The 16029-nt window shown below is 36.0% G+C and overlaps 1 protein-coding gene across 5 annotated transcripts in view; it reads right to left on the reverse strand.

Annotated features, from left to right (window-relative positions):
* The window catches only part of PRKN (parkin RBR E3 ubiquitin protein ligase), a 691175-nt gene that overhangs the window by 356737 nt on the left and 318409 nt on the right, over positions 1–16029 (reverse strand). For all 5 annotated transcript variants that reach the window (XR_007375493.1, XR_007375494.1, XR_007375492.1 and 2 more), the window contains exon 6: positions 5650–5765. Coding sequence is in view for 1 of the 5 variants with exons in the window: in XM_048938032.1 (XP_048793989.1) it covers positions 5650–5765 (116 nt within the window). In the remaining 4 variants the exon portion in view is untranslated. The remainder of the gene's footprint in view (positions 1–5649; positions 5766–16029) is intronic.

The raw sequence follows: 16029 nt of genomic DNA on the forward strand, positions 1-16029 counted from the left end.
TTGCAGTTACCCTTAAATAACATTTTGAACATACACTTCTAATTCTTACCATTGGCAAAATCAAGCTCCTCCTTCAACTGCAGCATTAAGAAGTCTGAATAGCAGAAAAACAAATTACAAGATTCTATTGTCTAAATAAAAATACCTTTTTTTTTTTTTTCTTCTGAAGATTATAAAGTAGGAATTTACTGGATAAAATCTTTTGATCAACCCAAAAGCAAATACTTTTCCTTCAGGAGGATTCTAGCTACTAAAGGACAGCAAGCCCTACATATCTTTTATATTTATCTATATCTCTTGAAAGCTAAAAATAATGATGCCTTTAGGAATTATTCTCTATCTAGTTTGTGAAAGATGACGTGAGGCACTTCTGTACTGCACGTTTTATTTTTACACTGCTTAACACTGTTATTCCTGAACCTGATTTATGGGTACCCAGGGGGTACTCCTAACCCCTTTTGATGTTACTTCTAGAAACAGTTGAGAAAAGCAAATCCCCCTTTGAGTATTGAACAGTTTTAGCATTTGTTTCAACTTCCAGCCATTTGCTCAATTTATTAGGAGCTTCTTCAAAGAATAAAATAGCAATGTATCACCTTGAATGCTGTAGAAAGAAACGCATAAATGTTGCCAGTTCATGCTAACTCTGTTGTAGACAAGCAGAAAGCATTGGAACGCATTACAGTATATGGAATACACTATATGGTCTACAGATTTAATAGAAACCTCCAAACGCGTTTGGCTCTGAAATATTTCATTCTTCATCAAGAATGAATCATGAATGAATATTTCATTGTTCATCAGAGCTACGTGAAAATATTCATAACAAATATAAAGCCAGGCCAAACACAATGTGTGCCTAATGTAAGCTGGAGAGTAAAAATTGGTAATAGGCTTAAATATTACTTTGAACTGTATATTTTTCTATATACCATACAGTACTTCCTTAAATAAGATTTTTATGAGCTCTGCAGACCTCACTACAATCAGACATACTGCACTGAGCATCTTGGAGCTTAACTGTTCCATGTGTGGTAGAATGTCCATGATAAATGTATGTAAGCCATCAGAGAAAAAGTGAGAACTGTAGAATCATCTAGTTTGGAAAAGACCTTCAAGATCATCAAATTCAACCATCAACCTGAGCCATGCAATCCACCACTAAACTGTTCTCCTCAGCGCAATGTTCACATCTCTCCAAGGGTGGGACTCCACCACTTCCATGGACAGCCCATTCCAATGCATGACCATCCTGTCCATGAAGAAACTCTTCCTAATACCCAATCAAAACCTCCTGTGACACAGCTTGAAACCACACATTCACATCTTATCACTTGTCATCTGAGAAAAGAATAACTTCCTGCAACCTCCTTTGAAGTACTTATAGACAGTGATGAGGTCTCCCATCAGCCTCCTCTTCTGCAGACTAAATAACACTAATTCCACTGGTCATTCCTCATAAATCTAGTTTTCATCAGCCTTGTTGCTCTTCATTGTAAATGCTTGAGTAACTCAAAATCCTCCTTCTTGTGAAGGACCCAAAACTGAACACAATATTTGAGATATCTTGCTAGAAACTGTAATATTTAAGAAATACAAAAAAATAACACATCGTTATCATCTTTTCTTGTTTCAACTTTTTTTTCAGAAAAAGGAAGAAAAATGTATTATGAAGAACAGCCACAAAATCCTTTTTTTGTGAGTGTGTAGCAGAGCTAATAAAAAGTAATTGTTAATGTTCCAGCTCAATGCTATAAAATGATGAAAGTATATTTTACTAGTACAGCAGTGTTGGCATTCTTCAGCTGCATAGAAGTATTTTATAGAGATCAACATCAAGAATACAGAGACCTATACGCTTACATAAAGTGAAAAAGATATATGTATTTATATATCTTTGAGTTACATACGTGTCTGAAGAACATAAGATTAAAGAATTAGAAATTCAAAAAATCTGAGCAGAGATTTCATACATAGCCCAAGTACACAGAATGACCTTTGCACAGCACTCCACCACACAAGTCCTGGAAATAGGAACGAGTCCCCATCCCACCTCCCAACACCATGGGATGCAATGGGGGCAATGGGAATGTGCCCCCATCCCAACGCTACGGGATCAATAGGGACAATGGGAACGTGTCCCTGTCACAACACCATGGGATGCAATGGGGGCAATGGGAATGAATTCCCAATGGGAATTACCCTGTGAAGCTTAAGTTTTAGTATAAAACATTCACAATGTTCAGTAACGTCTTTTGATGCTTCCTGAACCCTACATAGGGAATACTCGGACGTGAATAACCCTTTTCCATGCCGACTTGCCACTGCGATAAAAAGTATACTTTAATTGCAGATCTAGTGCCTGAACTAGTGGTTGGTGACCTTGCACATAACAGAGGGGTTGAAACTAGATGATCATTATGGTCCTTTTCAACCCAGGCCGCTCTGTGATTCTATGATACTATGATCTAGTTTTAACAATGAGACCTCAGATTTCAGCATCAAGATTTTGTCAACATGCCTGTGACAAAGACATTTATCAGATTACCATGTAGGAAATCTCAAAATCATTTGCCTTGGGATCAGGCTCTCTTTTGTTTACCATTAGTCATACTTGGGCTCTGGCTTGCAATAAGGGAACTGTTCAAATGGACACGTGAAATTACTGCTTTTAAGTAGGTTATTTTGCACCTTTGCAGTGAAATTTTGAGTTAGCAATTCAAGACAAATTGCTGTTTGGAGACAGTTCTGTAACTAAGGGGGCTGCTCTGAAAGTAATGCCTCCTATGCTATTATATTGGCCTACAATGTCAGAGGGAGATGGTGGTGGTAGAGGCTGCACCTTCCCAACAGTATTCTGTTACATGTTGTTGCTGTGTGACTAATGGCAGCAGAAGGGCAGTCTGACAAAATGGCGTCTGAGATGGAAGTGTGTAGGAAGCAAAAGTGTGTCACTGAATTCCTCCATGCAGAAAAATGACACCCATTAACATTCACTGACACTGACTGAAGATTTATGGAGAACAAACAGCGGATGTGACCACAGTGAAGCAGTGGGTGGTTCATTTCAGCAGTGGTGACAGTGACATGAAAAATGAGCCACATTCTGGACAGTTATGCAGATTTTCTATGAGCAAGGCATGCAGGCTTATGTTCAACACTGTTGAAAATGCATAGCTAATGGTGGTGACTATGTTGAAAAATAGTATTTGGTAGATGAGAATTTGTTTTATCAAATAGTACTTTTTTAGTGACCAACATACACCACAGAGGATGCGTTCAGAATAACTCTTTCCAGAAGACACACCATATGAATCACTACAGAGTTCAACTGTTCCTTCCATCAATTCTCTATTTTGGCCATCATTTTACAGTTTTCATCAGTATACATTCTCATGTAAGTAAGGGTGCTATCTTCACTGAGGCAGTCAAGGTACAACCAAGTCAATTAACCAAAAAAGAGAGGAGGATCTGAAATAATATTCTCTAATGCCTGTTGATTTCATTTTTTCCAGTTCCACTGGCCAGTACAACAGACCTGCTTGCAGTCAAGAGGAGATGAGGAGGTGTGCAGGAGAACGCCCTTAAAATCTTGTTAAGTATATAAGACGACAGAATAGCCTCATTATTATTTCACTACATCTCTTGACAAATGAAAGAGGAAATCTATGCCTACTGCTCCAGGAAGTGAAGAGTTGATTTCTGCTTACATAAATTTATTAATACCTAAATACATAAAAAATACCTTAACACAACTGAAAAAAAAAAAAAAAAAAAAGGCTGTTGAAGGACTCTTCTGCTCATTCCTTCATTCCTGGAATTACAGATCTCAGTGTCACCTGCCAACAATTCATTCCATGTCCTACAAGACATACTAGGATGGAAGCACATTCCTGTTAATTTTTGGAGACTGATGAGAAGCAGCCTACAGACTAGCTGTATCCTACACTATCTGCCATCTCTTCCTCACAATACAGCGTGAGGCCAATAGAAAAACTTCTTCCTTCCCTGTTTGGTGTATAAATCCCACAAGCTTATCTGTAAATGAATGCTCCATAATTTTGTGCTGAGCTAGAATTCTATCCTGAAACTGAGGTTTCTATAGTTATTTGATGCCTTTATTTAAATAAATGAGAATTAACATGCTTTGAATAGATAAACTAATACATAAATACATAAACAAGTAAAGTTTAGGAAGCCAAATAGTCCTTGGAATAATTCAGCCAAGAAAACTGAGACAATTAAGTCTAAATTCTTTGTTTCCTTTGGGGTTTTGTCACAAAACATGGAAAGAAATTACGAATTCATTATTATGAGTGAATAGTTCTGTACTGAATACATCAACTCAGAGGAATGTCAACATATCCATTTCAAATTTGATTGAAATAATTGTAACCAGCTCTCAAGCCTAAGTAAACACATTTATGACTGAAATTCTTCACTCTGATCCTTTGGAAAAAGAGAAAGCTGGGCTCAGAATGGAAACTCCATATTGCCTTTAATTACTGAGAGGTTAATACTGATGCATACCAAACCATTAGGATAAACAAAGTAATTCTGCACACTGTGCTTGCAAGACTCTTAAAGAGATGCAGAGCAGCTCCACAAAGCCTATGTATATGTAATGAGATGGATACTGTGCTCTTCTTTTCAGTATACAGTTTAGTCTATAACTAAGAGACACATTCGTCAACCAAATATTGTCAGCAACAAAACAGCTACTATCAATTCAGTAGCACATAAGAACAACATAATTACACAAGGTCTGGGATAAAATCAAAACAACAACCTAATATTTCTAATAGGAACATTGTGTCCAGGAATACAGTTTATTTTCCCAAGATACCCCTAACAAATTTATCCAGACTTCTTGCTATCTTATAAGATTACAGGTATTTTTTTTCTAAACAGTTTATCCTTTTTCATAATACAGATGAATCAGCAGAAATACTTAAAATATATTTAAAATGAATAACATTTTTCTTATTGGTTTTGAGGATCCACCTCAAATTTCCTATCAGTAGATGAATGTGTTTCAGATAATTCTTCACAATAGTGGTAGATGTCTTTCTTGGAAATTAATTTTTAATCATGCATTTGTGAGCAATGTTATTCTTGAATATATGTGCTGAATTGCCATACAGTAAGATGGATTACAGTATTTAAAACTGCAGTAAACAAGAATATGAGAACAGATGAACCATCAGTAATTTTGTTTCGATTTATAAAACAGACACCAAAAGGTTCCTGTTGGAATATTTTGTCCTGAAGGAATATTTTGTCAGCCTCAAAATCACGATTTCATTCACTGTATCTCAAACACAAACTAGAGGCAAAGATCTATACACCTACATGACCGCCTTAAGCACTCAAGACCGGCGCTAGAACATAAGCAATCAGATTTCCACCTGTAACTTAACTAAGGTATCAAACTGTATTCATATTGGCAAGGCAATGAATACATCTGAAAGTGGCCCTTTTTATACCACAATACTGGAGAAAAAAAAAAAAAAAAGGAAGAAAAGGAAAAACCCCACACATTTTAAAAGGTAAGCGTGCACAGAAAAAAAAAGAAAAAAGCTCTTTGAAAGTGATAAGTACGCTGAAGCACTGAGACTGTGAATCTCTGACACTGTTCATTGTACTCACCTAATATCCGTGCATGTTATACATGTGATACCGCGACTGTTTGTAGTAACGAGGTTCAAAGCCACAGATGTTTCACTGTCAGTTGTTGGGTGTGCTCCACATTTAAAGTAAAACTCCTGAAGTATTGAAAGGAGAGATAAAGAAAAGATTATGTAACTGCAGCTCGTGTCTTCCCTTTATCTTAGGCTAACTGACATTTGAGACAACAGACAAATCACCACTGCCAACAGAAAAGGAGGACAATCATTAGGAAAGGTTTAGAAGGAATCCCTTGCAAAAAGTAGCAGTCTAGGTGCATGATTTGTTTAGTCATTTCACAGAAAAAGATATTTCCTTGTGAACTGATTTGATGTCAGCGTTAAACCCTATTAGAATTTTTGAATTTATAGAAGTGACTACCCCTTGACTTCATCTAAGCATCAAAGGCAGAGTATTATGAACTATAATTGTACATATTTCCAATTTTTGTTGTTTTTGTCACAGATGTTACCATTTTCTGAACTTTAGAGGACAAAATCTTGGCTTTAAATTAGTAAAGCCTGGCCCTGCTTTTGTGATGTTGGAAATCTACAGAATATGATTTTACTGTGATATTAAAAGAAAGCTCTCTTAAGACACATGTTAAATTTGCAATTATAGAATCACAAAATGGTTTGGAATGAAAGGGCCTTTAAGACGATCTAGTTCCAACACCCTGCAAGGGTGTTGGAACTAGATAGGGACACCTCCCACTAGACCAGGTTGCTCAAAGCCCCACTCAGCCTGGATCAGTATACATCACACCACTTTTGAATTAACTTGCCTTAGTTCATACAGCTCTACATAGCCACTTACAATGCTGTTCTCAGCGTAATACTTTTCACATAACTGTGGTGTTTTTTTTTTTTTTTTGTTGTTGTTGTTGTTGTTTTTATCTTTTTCTTTTCTCCCCAGGGAAGACCATACCAATCATGCTGAGATTCAATAAAGTTTTGCTATATAAGATTGTTTCACACATCCAAATCACTGTGTGCATACATAATAAAAAAAAAAGCAGTCTGAAAATAGGAGCCACAGATGACAGTTTAGAGGGTTGTTGGCTTTTTTCTTCCCCTCAAAGACCTTTTTTCCAGTATAAAATAGTGAAGGTTTGTGAAAACAGTAAGACTGATGCCTACAATTCTGTGAACTGAAATGTGCATTTGGAAGTATAGATGCAAAAGGATCAAAAAAAGAAGTGGTGAGAAGTCAAGAAAGAATGATAGGTGTTGATGGCATCAAGATCACATATGACTCTTCAGACATCCATACAAAGGAAAAAAAAAAAAGAAAAAAAAAAAAAGAGAAAAGAAGGATATAAAAAAATATCAGTAGTACCATTACAGCCTTCCTTCTAAGATGATAAATTCCTCATCTCTGAGAAACACTGATATGCAAGAGACTGAACACCAATAACATAATCAAATTCCACCATACATTAAGGACTCACTTCTTAAGGATGTACTAGCAGCATTTTATTAAGACAGGTAAAGGGCAAGAAGATAGTTTAAAGATAATTCTACTTTTAATATAATCATCTCTACTTATTTTACATAAACTCAGGTGTTTTTTTTAAACAACCAAGTCATCCTTCTGTACTGTTTCAAAACACTGCAAGCCAGCCCCAGGTAAGAAAATATGTTTAAAGTCATCCTAATAGAATAGACCAGACTTTTTCCATATTTTTTTCTCATCTTGTTCAGGACCCAATTTAACACAGCACCTTAAGTTCAAGTTGGGCAATTAAGTTCAAGTTCAGCAATCATGTATGAGGCAATGGAAGTACGTATTCAACTGGAGTACACTAAACATTAAATAATGTGGAACTAATTTATTTTCAACTTTCAAAAACAAACCCATAATCTTCATTTCATATAGTTTTGAAGCTTAGGGTTTTTTTGCTCTGTAGTTCTATTTTCTTTTTCCCCTTCTTAAGGCTTGAAATGGTAAGACAGATTTATTATAATGCAGTAGAAGACGTGAAAATACCTTCTTCCTTCAGTACATATTCCACACAGAACATAAAACTAAGAGAACACTAAAGATCCACTACTCTTGAACAGATACAACTATGGTCAAGGAAGTACACAATGAAAAGATATATATATTTTATAAACCCCTTACCTCCTTTAATAAAACTTTCTTTGGCTCACAAGCAAAAAAGAAAAATTGAGCAAAAAAAGGAACTAAGCCTAAACCAGGTGAAAAAGCCTCAAACATGAACATTTGTTTTTTGCTATTTTTTTTTTTTAGAAGATTTAATACTTGTAGACTTTCATGTGAAAAAAGCCAAAACAACAACAACAACAACAAGAACAAGACTACATTCCCAAATGGCTCTCTCAGCAACCGTGGGAAAATTACTTGTGTTTACCAGCCTTAAAACTGCTTTAAGAAAATTCCTGTGCTAATTAGATTTATAAAATACTTTGGTGTTTCTGAACAGGGAACATTACAGAATGCAAAAATATTATTTGAGATAACAAAAGAAATTATTGCCATTCTCAGAAACTACATGCTGAGAAATTGCCTGCTTGAGCAAACTACAATTTAAAAAAATAATAAATCTCAATATTAAATGCCAGAAGAATAGAGGGCTAGTTAAAACTAGAGGAAAGAAATTTAGATTCCATGTTGAATAGTTTGTAAACTAAATTTTCAAGATTAAAGACTATAAAAAGTCATTACGAGTGCACTGAGACTCACAATGCAATAAAAATAATTCATGTATGAAATGTGAACCCTTGTAAATGATGTTGGCCTGCAGAGTGCCCAGCTGCACAAAGCTCAGCAGGACAGTGCTTCTGCAGGCCTGAAACACCAGCACTGCACTGGGAGCTCTGAAACACAGCAGGTTCAGGCCCTGAAAATGCAGTGTGAGCACCTGGCGGTTCTGGCATTTCTACATTTATTTTTAATCATCCTAATACATATTCCAGTTATTTAAGGGATTTTAAAAGGCAAGAATTTGATTAGTTTGCAGTTGCAATTAAAAACTTAAGAGGCTTGGGTTTATGCATTGTGTGAATAATTCATACATATTTGTTACCTAGTATGTGTTTACAAGATTATATTCTAAACATACACACTGCCTGAAGCTTCAGTTTTAGTAAACTTCTTCACTGGTTACGGTGTGTTGGCCCAGAGAGCTCCCTGGGCTGGATCTCTGCTTTTCCTGGAAGATTCAGGCAGCAGCTATCTACCAGATTTACCTACCAGATTTGCCAGATCTGAACAACTGGCACACTCATATTATATAAGCTCTAGTTACACTTCCATAGATTAACACCAACATATCTTTCCATACTTAATTTATGCTGCTGCTGCAAAAGACACTATTTTCACAATTTTAACCTCACAATAAAGTTCACAGTACAACATAAGAGCAATAGGTAAAATTTTATGCAGTCTGCTTTACTATCTGACCACCTCTAAAATACTTAAAAATAATAAAATTACATTATACCACCATTCAACATTTTTTCTCAGTTAGTAATGAATAAATAAATGAAAATTTAATGAATGATATTTTTTTTTGTTTTCTTTAAGTATTCCTGATCTGTAGTGAATAAGGATGTGAAGGAATTGCTGAGAAAGCTTAGAAAAAAATTTCCAAGTTCTATAAGTGAGTACTTTTATGATCACCTTACATTGCAGTGAATACCTTTAGATCATTTTCTTGCCTAAAGGCACAGTTCCCATGAAATTGTGAACATTCTATTAAACATCACAAATGTCATCCTCTTGGCAGCGCATCAGATAGATTGTTATTCAGAGAAAGGAGCAGGCACTGCTGTTACATACTTTGTCATTTTCTTCATTCCTGTTACCATTTTTTGTGTGACACAACATTGTAAAAATTGTGAGGAGAAAAGAAAAGGTTCAAAAATGCATGGCAACTGTATGCAGCTTTCCAAGAAACTCTTCCCTATGAGGAAAATATACTCCAATTTCTCAAAAACAAACAAACACCTTCCTTATATCTTGAAGGGAGGGGAAGAAAAAACAACCCACCTACCTCAAAAACCCATCTCTCTAAATTCTATCTTGCCAGGTAAAGGAGAAGTTTGCATATCCCTAATTTCTGACAACAAGCGAACTGTCTTCCAGATGATCATGCTAACACAGTAATTAAAGTGATCAAAGAGATGCTTAAACCTTCACAGTGAAACTAACACCTGCCAGTGAATAATGCAAAACAGTTCCAGACAAATAGTATCCTTTCAATGGCCATTCCCCACCCCAGTAAAATGTACTGTCTGAAACAGTACTGCTCTTTGCTAACAAGTATCAAGATAGCCTGCATTTAAATTCCATTTCAGCTGATGCAAGTTAGACACATGAAGTAGTTTCTACACACACCTTTAACTCGCTGATGTGATAACTGCTTCAAAATTCTAAGGAAGCTCACACTGAATTCCTTGTTCCCTTTTCTTAACAAATTATGGTCTGAGATAAGGCTTTAAGATGGTGGTGTTCTATGTTGTTTTGTTTTTGGTTTTTGTTTTTTTTGGTTTTTTTTGTTTTGTTTTGTTTTTTGTTTTTCACATGTGTAATGCACACATTTACTTAAAACTGATAAGTAATTTATTAAAATATTGAAAACATAGCTTTCATTTTTCAAATTACTAGCCCTTATACATCTCTCTTCATGTATCATCAGAACTATTCTCCTGAAAGAGAAAACTTCAATATCTTCCTGACACACTTCTGTGATAAGGCTTTGCTGCCTTTTCCAATTAACATCTTAAGCAAGTATTCAATGTATCTTATGACAAACTGGGAGAAACCCACTTCAGAACAGCCTTCAAATCCAGCATGTTTTCAGAGATGTTTGGGGAAGAACATTTTAAGGTTCCACATCCCAGAAGAACTGGAGGCAGTAGCTTTCCTGAGCACAGGAATCTCACTCTAGTGAAAAATTCAGAAAACGTCACACATTACCTATATATGGACCAGCTGCAGTTTTTAAAGTTAAACAAAAAAGAAACGTGTCAGACAGAAGAGCTGTTTGAGTTCCATTGTTTAAATAATGAGAAAGGCTGTGCAGCCAAAGGACAATTCTTAGAGATTACTGCAGTCGGTTCTTTCATTAATCTGTTATTGACTCAAGATGGTGTTGTGTATGTTAGACTGCTCCACTTCCTTCTATGAGCCAACAGAATTTTGACAAGATTTTGTTACTGGGAGACATCCTGCACAAAACAGTGGCTTCATTACCTGCTTCCTCATTTCTTCATGCAGCTTCAGAGATAAGAGCCTCAAACCAGTTACCGAGCACTGTGTGCATCATGTAGTACATGGACTTATGGATTTATTTATAGATTACAACTCTACATGGTTTAGTTTTACTAAGAAAAGACTTCTAAGATTAAAATATATATATATATAAAACCATAATCCAAGTTTTAGCAATATAGTTAGATCTAGAATCAAAAGATACATAAAGAAATACATAAACATTACTATATTTACCTAAATCTCATCTGAGATTTGCTTCAGTTATATCCAGAGTTCATCTGGAACTGCTCTTGCAACTTCTGTGGCTAATAAATTAACTGCTACTATCACCAGCTTTTTTAAGGTAATCTCCATTCAATCATTCAATACTATTTTTATTTTATTATTATTATTATTATTATTATTATTATTTTTTTTTTTTAACTCAAAGTTCCAGTAAGAATCAAACTTTCCTTCTATGGATTTTCTGTAATTCACAACCTCAATGATTGTTCATAATATCAGAGGTGTAAAGACTTTCAGCTGACTTTCCTGGCTGGCTAGCTGACTTTCCAGCATGGCTAGCTGGGTCACCTTCTAGGCCAATCAATGATAAATGCATTCATAAAAAGGTTTACGTGGATGACATCCTTAGTTATGTAAAAGCAAAACTTCTTTCAAGGGAAAGGATTCATCCATAGTACTCAAACAGCATTCAAGCTGCAGCACATACCTGTTTAAGTGTCGTCTGAACACTATAAAAAGTAGAATAACGTATGCATTCATTGTCTATTAAGATTAAGCAGAACAATAATGGAGGTTAAGTGGCAGTGGATTTAGACGTGTATGATCATTAATAGATTTTAGAAATACAGTGATGCAAAGATTGCAGATGCTGGTCACATTAGCTATTCACATCCCAATACTACTCTTTCAAAAGAAGTGATCTCTGCATCCAGGTAACATTTGTTTGCCCTAAAAACAGAACATATGTTCAGCTTTTCAATTTGAAAATAAAGACCACATAAAAAACTCAGTACCTGATCTCAGACTTACATAATTCAAAATAGAATCAGAATAATCAGCAAGAACGAAAGGAAAAGTCTCAAGCCTTAGACCTGCAAATGCTCAGAATCTCTGACATAGAACACACAGTAGATGGATGAACAACAGCTCATGGATGCTGTCAGAAGTGTGAGGTTTGAAGTAAATGCCTTTAAGGAACTCAGTGAGAAAACATCACTTAGGAGAAATCCAGCATTGTATAGGGCCCCTTGTTAAAATAGAGTTCATAATCACGCAGACCTCAAAACTAAACTGTAATATTTTTTGAGAAGAAGAACAATTAAGTGTTGAGATACTAAATTTTAATGTCTGTTAAAAGCATATACTTATATTTAATTTGGCAATTGACAAAAGCAGCATAAAAAAGTAAAAGAAGCATGAGTATCAGTTTCAGAGTAGCTGTTTAGCATGTATTATAATCAGCATATCCTGAACATCAGTGCTGATTTCTAGGATTTAAACTTCCCCTTAAATCTCTTTTAAAGTAGAATCCAACTGTTCAAATTTCTTACTAAGTGTTTCCTGTAGAGAATCAACACTTTACTCTGAGCTTAATTTCCTCAGCAATCAGATTTGATTTTTTATATGGAAACGCCAGCCACAAAAAGGGCTCAAGGAGGGAGAAATCTCAAATACTACATAACATCAGATCCTCAGCCTGTGCTTCTTACAGCACAAAAAGTTGTCTGCAATTACAGCTTCGAGCGATTTCTTTCTTTTTCAACCATGCCAATGAGCTCTTGTGGAAAAGACAGTGATGAATTTTAGAAGATTACAGCATAAATCTAAAATGTATAAGAAACAAAACTCCCATACTTGAATTGTAAATAATTCACAAGTGACATTAAGTTGTGCTATCACCCCCAAAATCTCATCTTGAGATTCAGAGATGTCAGCAGAGGTAACAACTCATAAATATCTAAGGAAACGAATAATTTTTGTAACTAGTTACCTTCCATCAGTACTGCAAACAACACAGCCAGTTTCATGGTCCAGTCTGCAAATATTGTCATGGCTTTGCTGTATATACATCAGATTCCCATCCCTCTGATCCCAATTATAACCAAAATATTTTAGTTTCATCCACCCCTGGATATCAAAGAGCTAGTCACGTTCAAAGCTGATGAAAAGCTTTGAAAAATCCCTAACTAAAAGGTATTGTTACCGCAACAACCACAGGAAAAACAAACAAAATGTTATTTTTGGTTTTAGGTTTTTAGGACACCAGTGATACGAGCTGAAGGCTAGAGTCTCACATCCATCCATTAACCATACAGATGATCGTAATATAGACAAAATGCAGTCCTAAGACACTTTCCATTTAGTACTAGGGCTGCCTCAGGGATAGCACCAGTGTTTATTGTAAGGACACCATGCAGACAGAATTATGCTGTAACCCTACAGGAGTGGCTCTCTGCCTCATCTCAGTACTTCAGCTTTGAAAGATGGAATGTTTTGTTCTGCCATCTTTCCAATGCCTAATGCCTGATCTATGGATCAGGACAGGAATGTGGACACAACAGTCAAGACATTGATTATAACAGGAATGGTGAGAAAAAGAAAGGAAAGAAGTAGAACAAACGTTGTTTTCTGTCACTGTAAGAAATATGCTCGCCTTTGGCTCTTCACTCAAGAGTACTAGCAAATGTTTGGCACTCCTGGAATTGGCAACAGTTTTATCAATTATATGGCTCAGGAACAAGGCCTTTCATTTCTCCCAGTGGTAAGCAATCAGTTCAGAGAGACAGATTCCATCCAACCGAAGGAAACCCACCTTAAAATGCATTGAGAAAGGATCTTCAGCTCTCACTGTTTTGCTCTGGAAACTTGGTTCTCGTTGGCCCTCACTACTCACTAAGGCAGTGAATGGAATAAAACTAAGCGTCTGACAGCAGTCAACAGCAAGCAGTTGTCACCAGGTAACAGAGTGACCTGTGACCATAACAAGAGAACTGGAACTTCTGATACTTTCATCTCATCCTAATGAGGCAGGACAGGGGAAAAACAAAAGCTATGTATTTAGACTGCCTTCATTGCAAAAACAATAACAAATCCCTAACTTAAAGTAATAGTAATTGTATCTGAGCACAATAAGGCTATAGTCCCACAAGCAAACAGCTGGCTATTATACATTATCCAAGAGTATTTCTATGTTATTGAGCACATATATACAGTTGCAAATCTGACCTGTATCCACAGGTGCCCACCACTAGCCCCAATCCCAGCATATGTGTAGGTGCACATGGGCAAAGTTCCCAACAGGGATTTTGCATCCCTCCTTGTTCATTAGAGACTGAGGAAATCTGGTAGCTGCAGATATGCTGTGCCATCTGGCCTTTGGGAGTAAAGAATTTTACCAACAACATTTAAGCTTGTGGTTCTCTCATTAACATTGAGTGCAGCACATTATACATCTCCCTCAGCTTCTGGAAGCAGACTTTCTTCCCAAATGGCACCGCTGCCTCATCTGGTTTCCTCTGTTTTTCTGACCAAGTAGGTGGCTATGGGCGGGACTCTTCTGCACTTCTCTGCAAAATCATTTCTGATAAGTAGGTTTTTATCTGTAGAAACATCTGTAAATTCATTCTTAATTTAGCTAAAAAAACCCCACAACTTGAGTAAACAGCAACTGATTTCCCCAGTGGGATCAGAACATATTTTGTCTTTGAAAATGTGACTAAGAATGGACTTAAATAACAGACGAATCTAAGAATATGAACACTATTAAATGTTTTCACAAACAACATACATTACTAAGTTCTCCATTTGACACTTCAAAAGTTATTTTTGTAAGATCTATTTTATAAATAATTTTAAACTGTCAAAGACTTATCTTGTAAATTACCTCAAAAATTTACTTCTGAAAAAATTAAAAATATATTTCTAAACTATTTTAAATGTATATTTTCTAAACTATCACCTCACAAAGGTGAGTGACCAAAATCAGTGTCTTGTAAAGGCAAGGAAGGCAAGAGGTTACCATCAACATCAGATAGATTGTCCAGATGCGCTGTCTTCATCATAAAGATTCAGATACAGTGTGCTAAGTCCTAAGAGCACCCCATAAACAGGTGGGTGACATGGAATGCACCACGGTGGTTTGCCACATTTTGCAGGAAGATGCTCCAATTCACACCAACAGGGAAGTTGGCATCAACAGGATGACTGATTGACATTAAACCTGTGTTTGACTTGTAATCAAAGATATGAGCAGACAGAGCCAAATGCAGAAATGCTGTTCTATTTGGATTGAGTTCCCAGTGCAGGATGTAAAGCTTGCAAAGGTAACAGAGCCAACCAAGATGAATTTGACTTCATACACAATTGTGTTGTATTTACACAAACATTAAATGCAATAACATACTTGTTATGACAAGTCTTTTTTCAGACCTTATAATTCTCTATAGATAGCATAAGTAACTAAAAACCAAGTGCTTGCCAAAAGCTGCTGTGCAGTTACTATTGTCCATGCACTTCTTTTCCATTGCTCTGTTCTCAGCACAGGCATTGCCTCGATGAACAGCAGGAATGCTCACACAACTTAGGAAAGTTCATACAACTCACAAACTAATTTTCCAACTTAATAGCTTATGTTTGTATGTTCTGCATACATAGTAGACATTGGATAAATACACTGTATAAAACAGTTCCTTCAGGATAATGAGTAAAAACAGAAAATATACTTGTCCATAAAACATACACCGTCAAAAGGTGCAGGTCTGTATCATTATCAAGATGCAACCTTAAATTTCACATAGAAATTGTACCTTACTATCTGATGCAGTTGCGCTTTGTTTTTCCCCTTTCACACGTTTACAGTGTGAACTTCTCATTTAACTCCTATTATAGTGAGTTGACCTCCTCCAGAGGAAACTGAATCCATCACTTACAAAATGCTGTCTATGAGAGTGAAGGATCCTGCAATTAATAGTACAATAACCTTTCTAGTTACTTTTTTTCCAGAATCATAATAGGACGTTCCTGAGCAGCACGCTGAAAAAAAACACATTCATATCTGAAGTAGAGAACCTGAGTTTGAGTTATTCTTGAGCACACAGAGCAAGCTTCTAGTTCAGC

Source organism: Lagopus muta, chromosome 2 (assembly GCF_023343835.1).
Source record: "Lagopus muta isolate bLagMut1 chromosome 2, bLagMut1 primary, whole genome shotgun sequence".
NCBI classification, from domain to species: Eukaryota; Metazoa; Chordata; class Aves; order Galliformes; family Phasianidae; genus Lagopus; species Lagopus muta.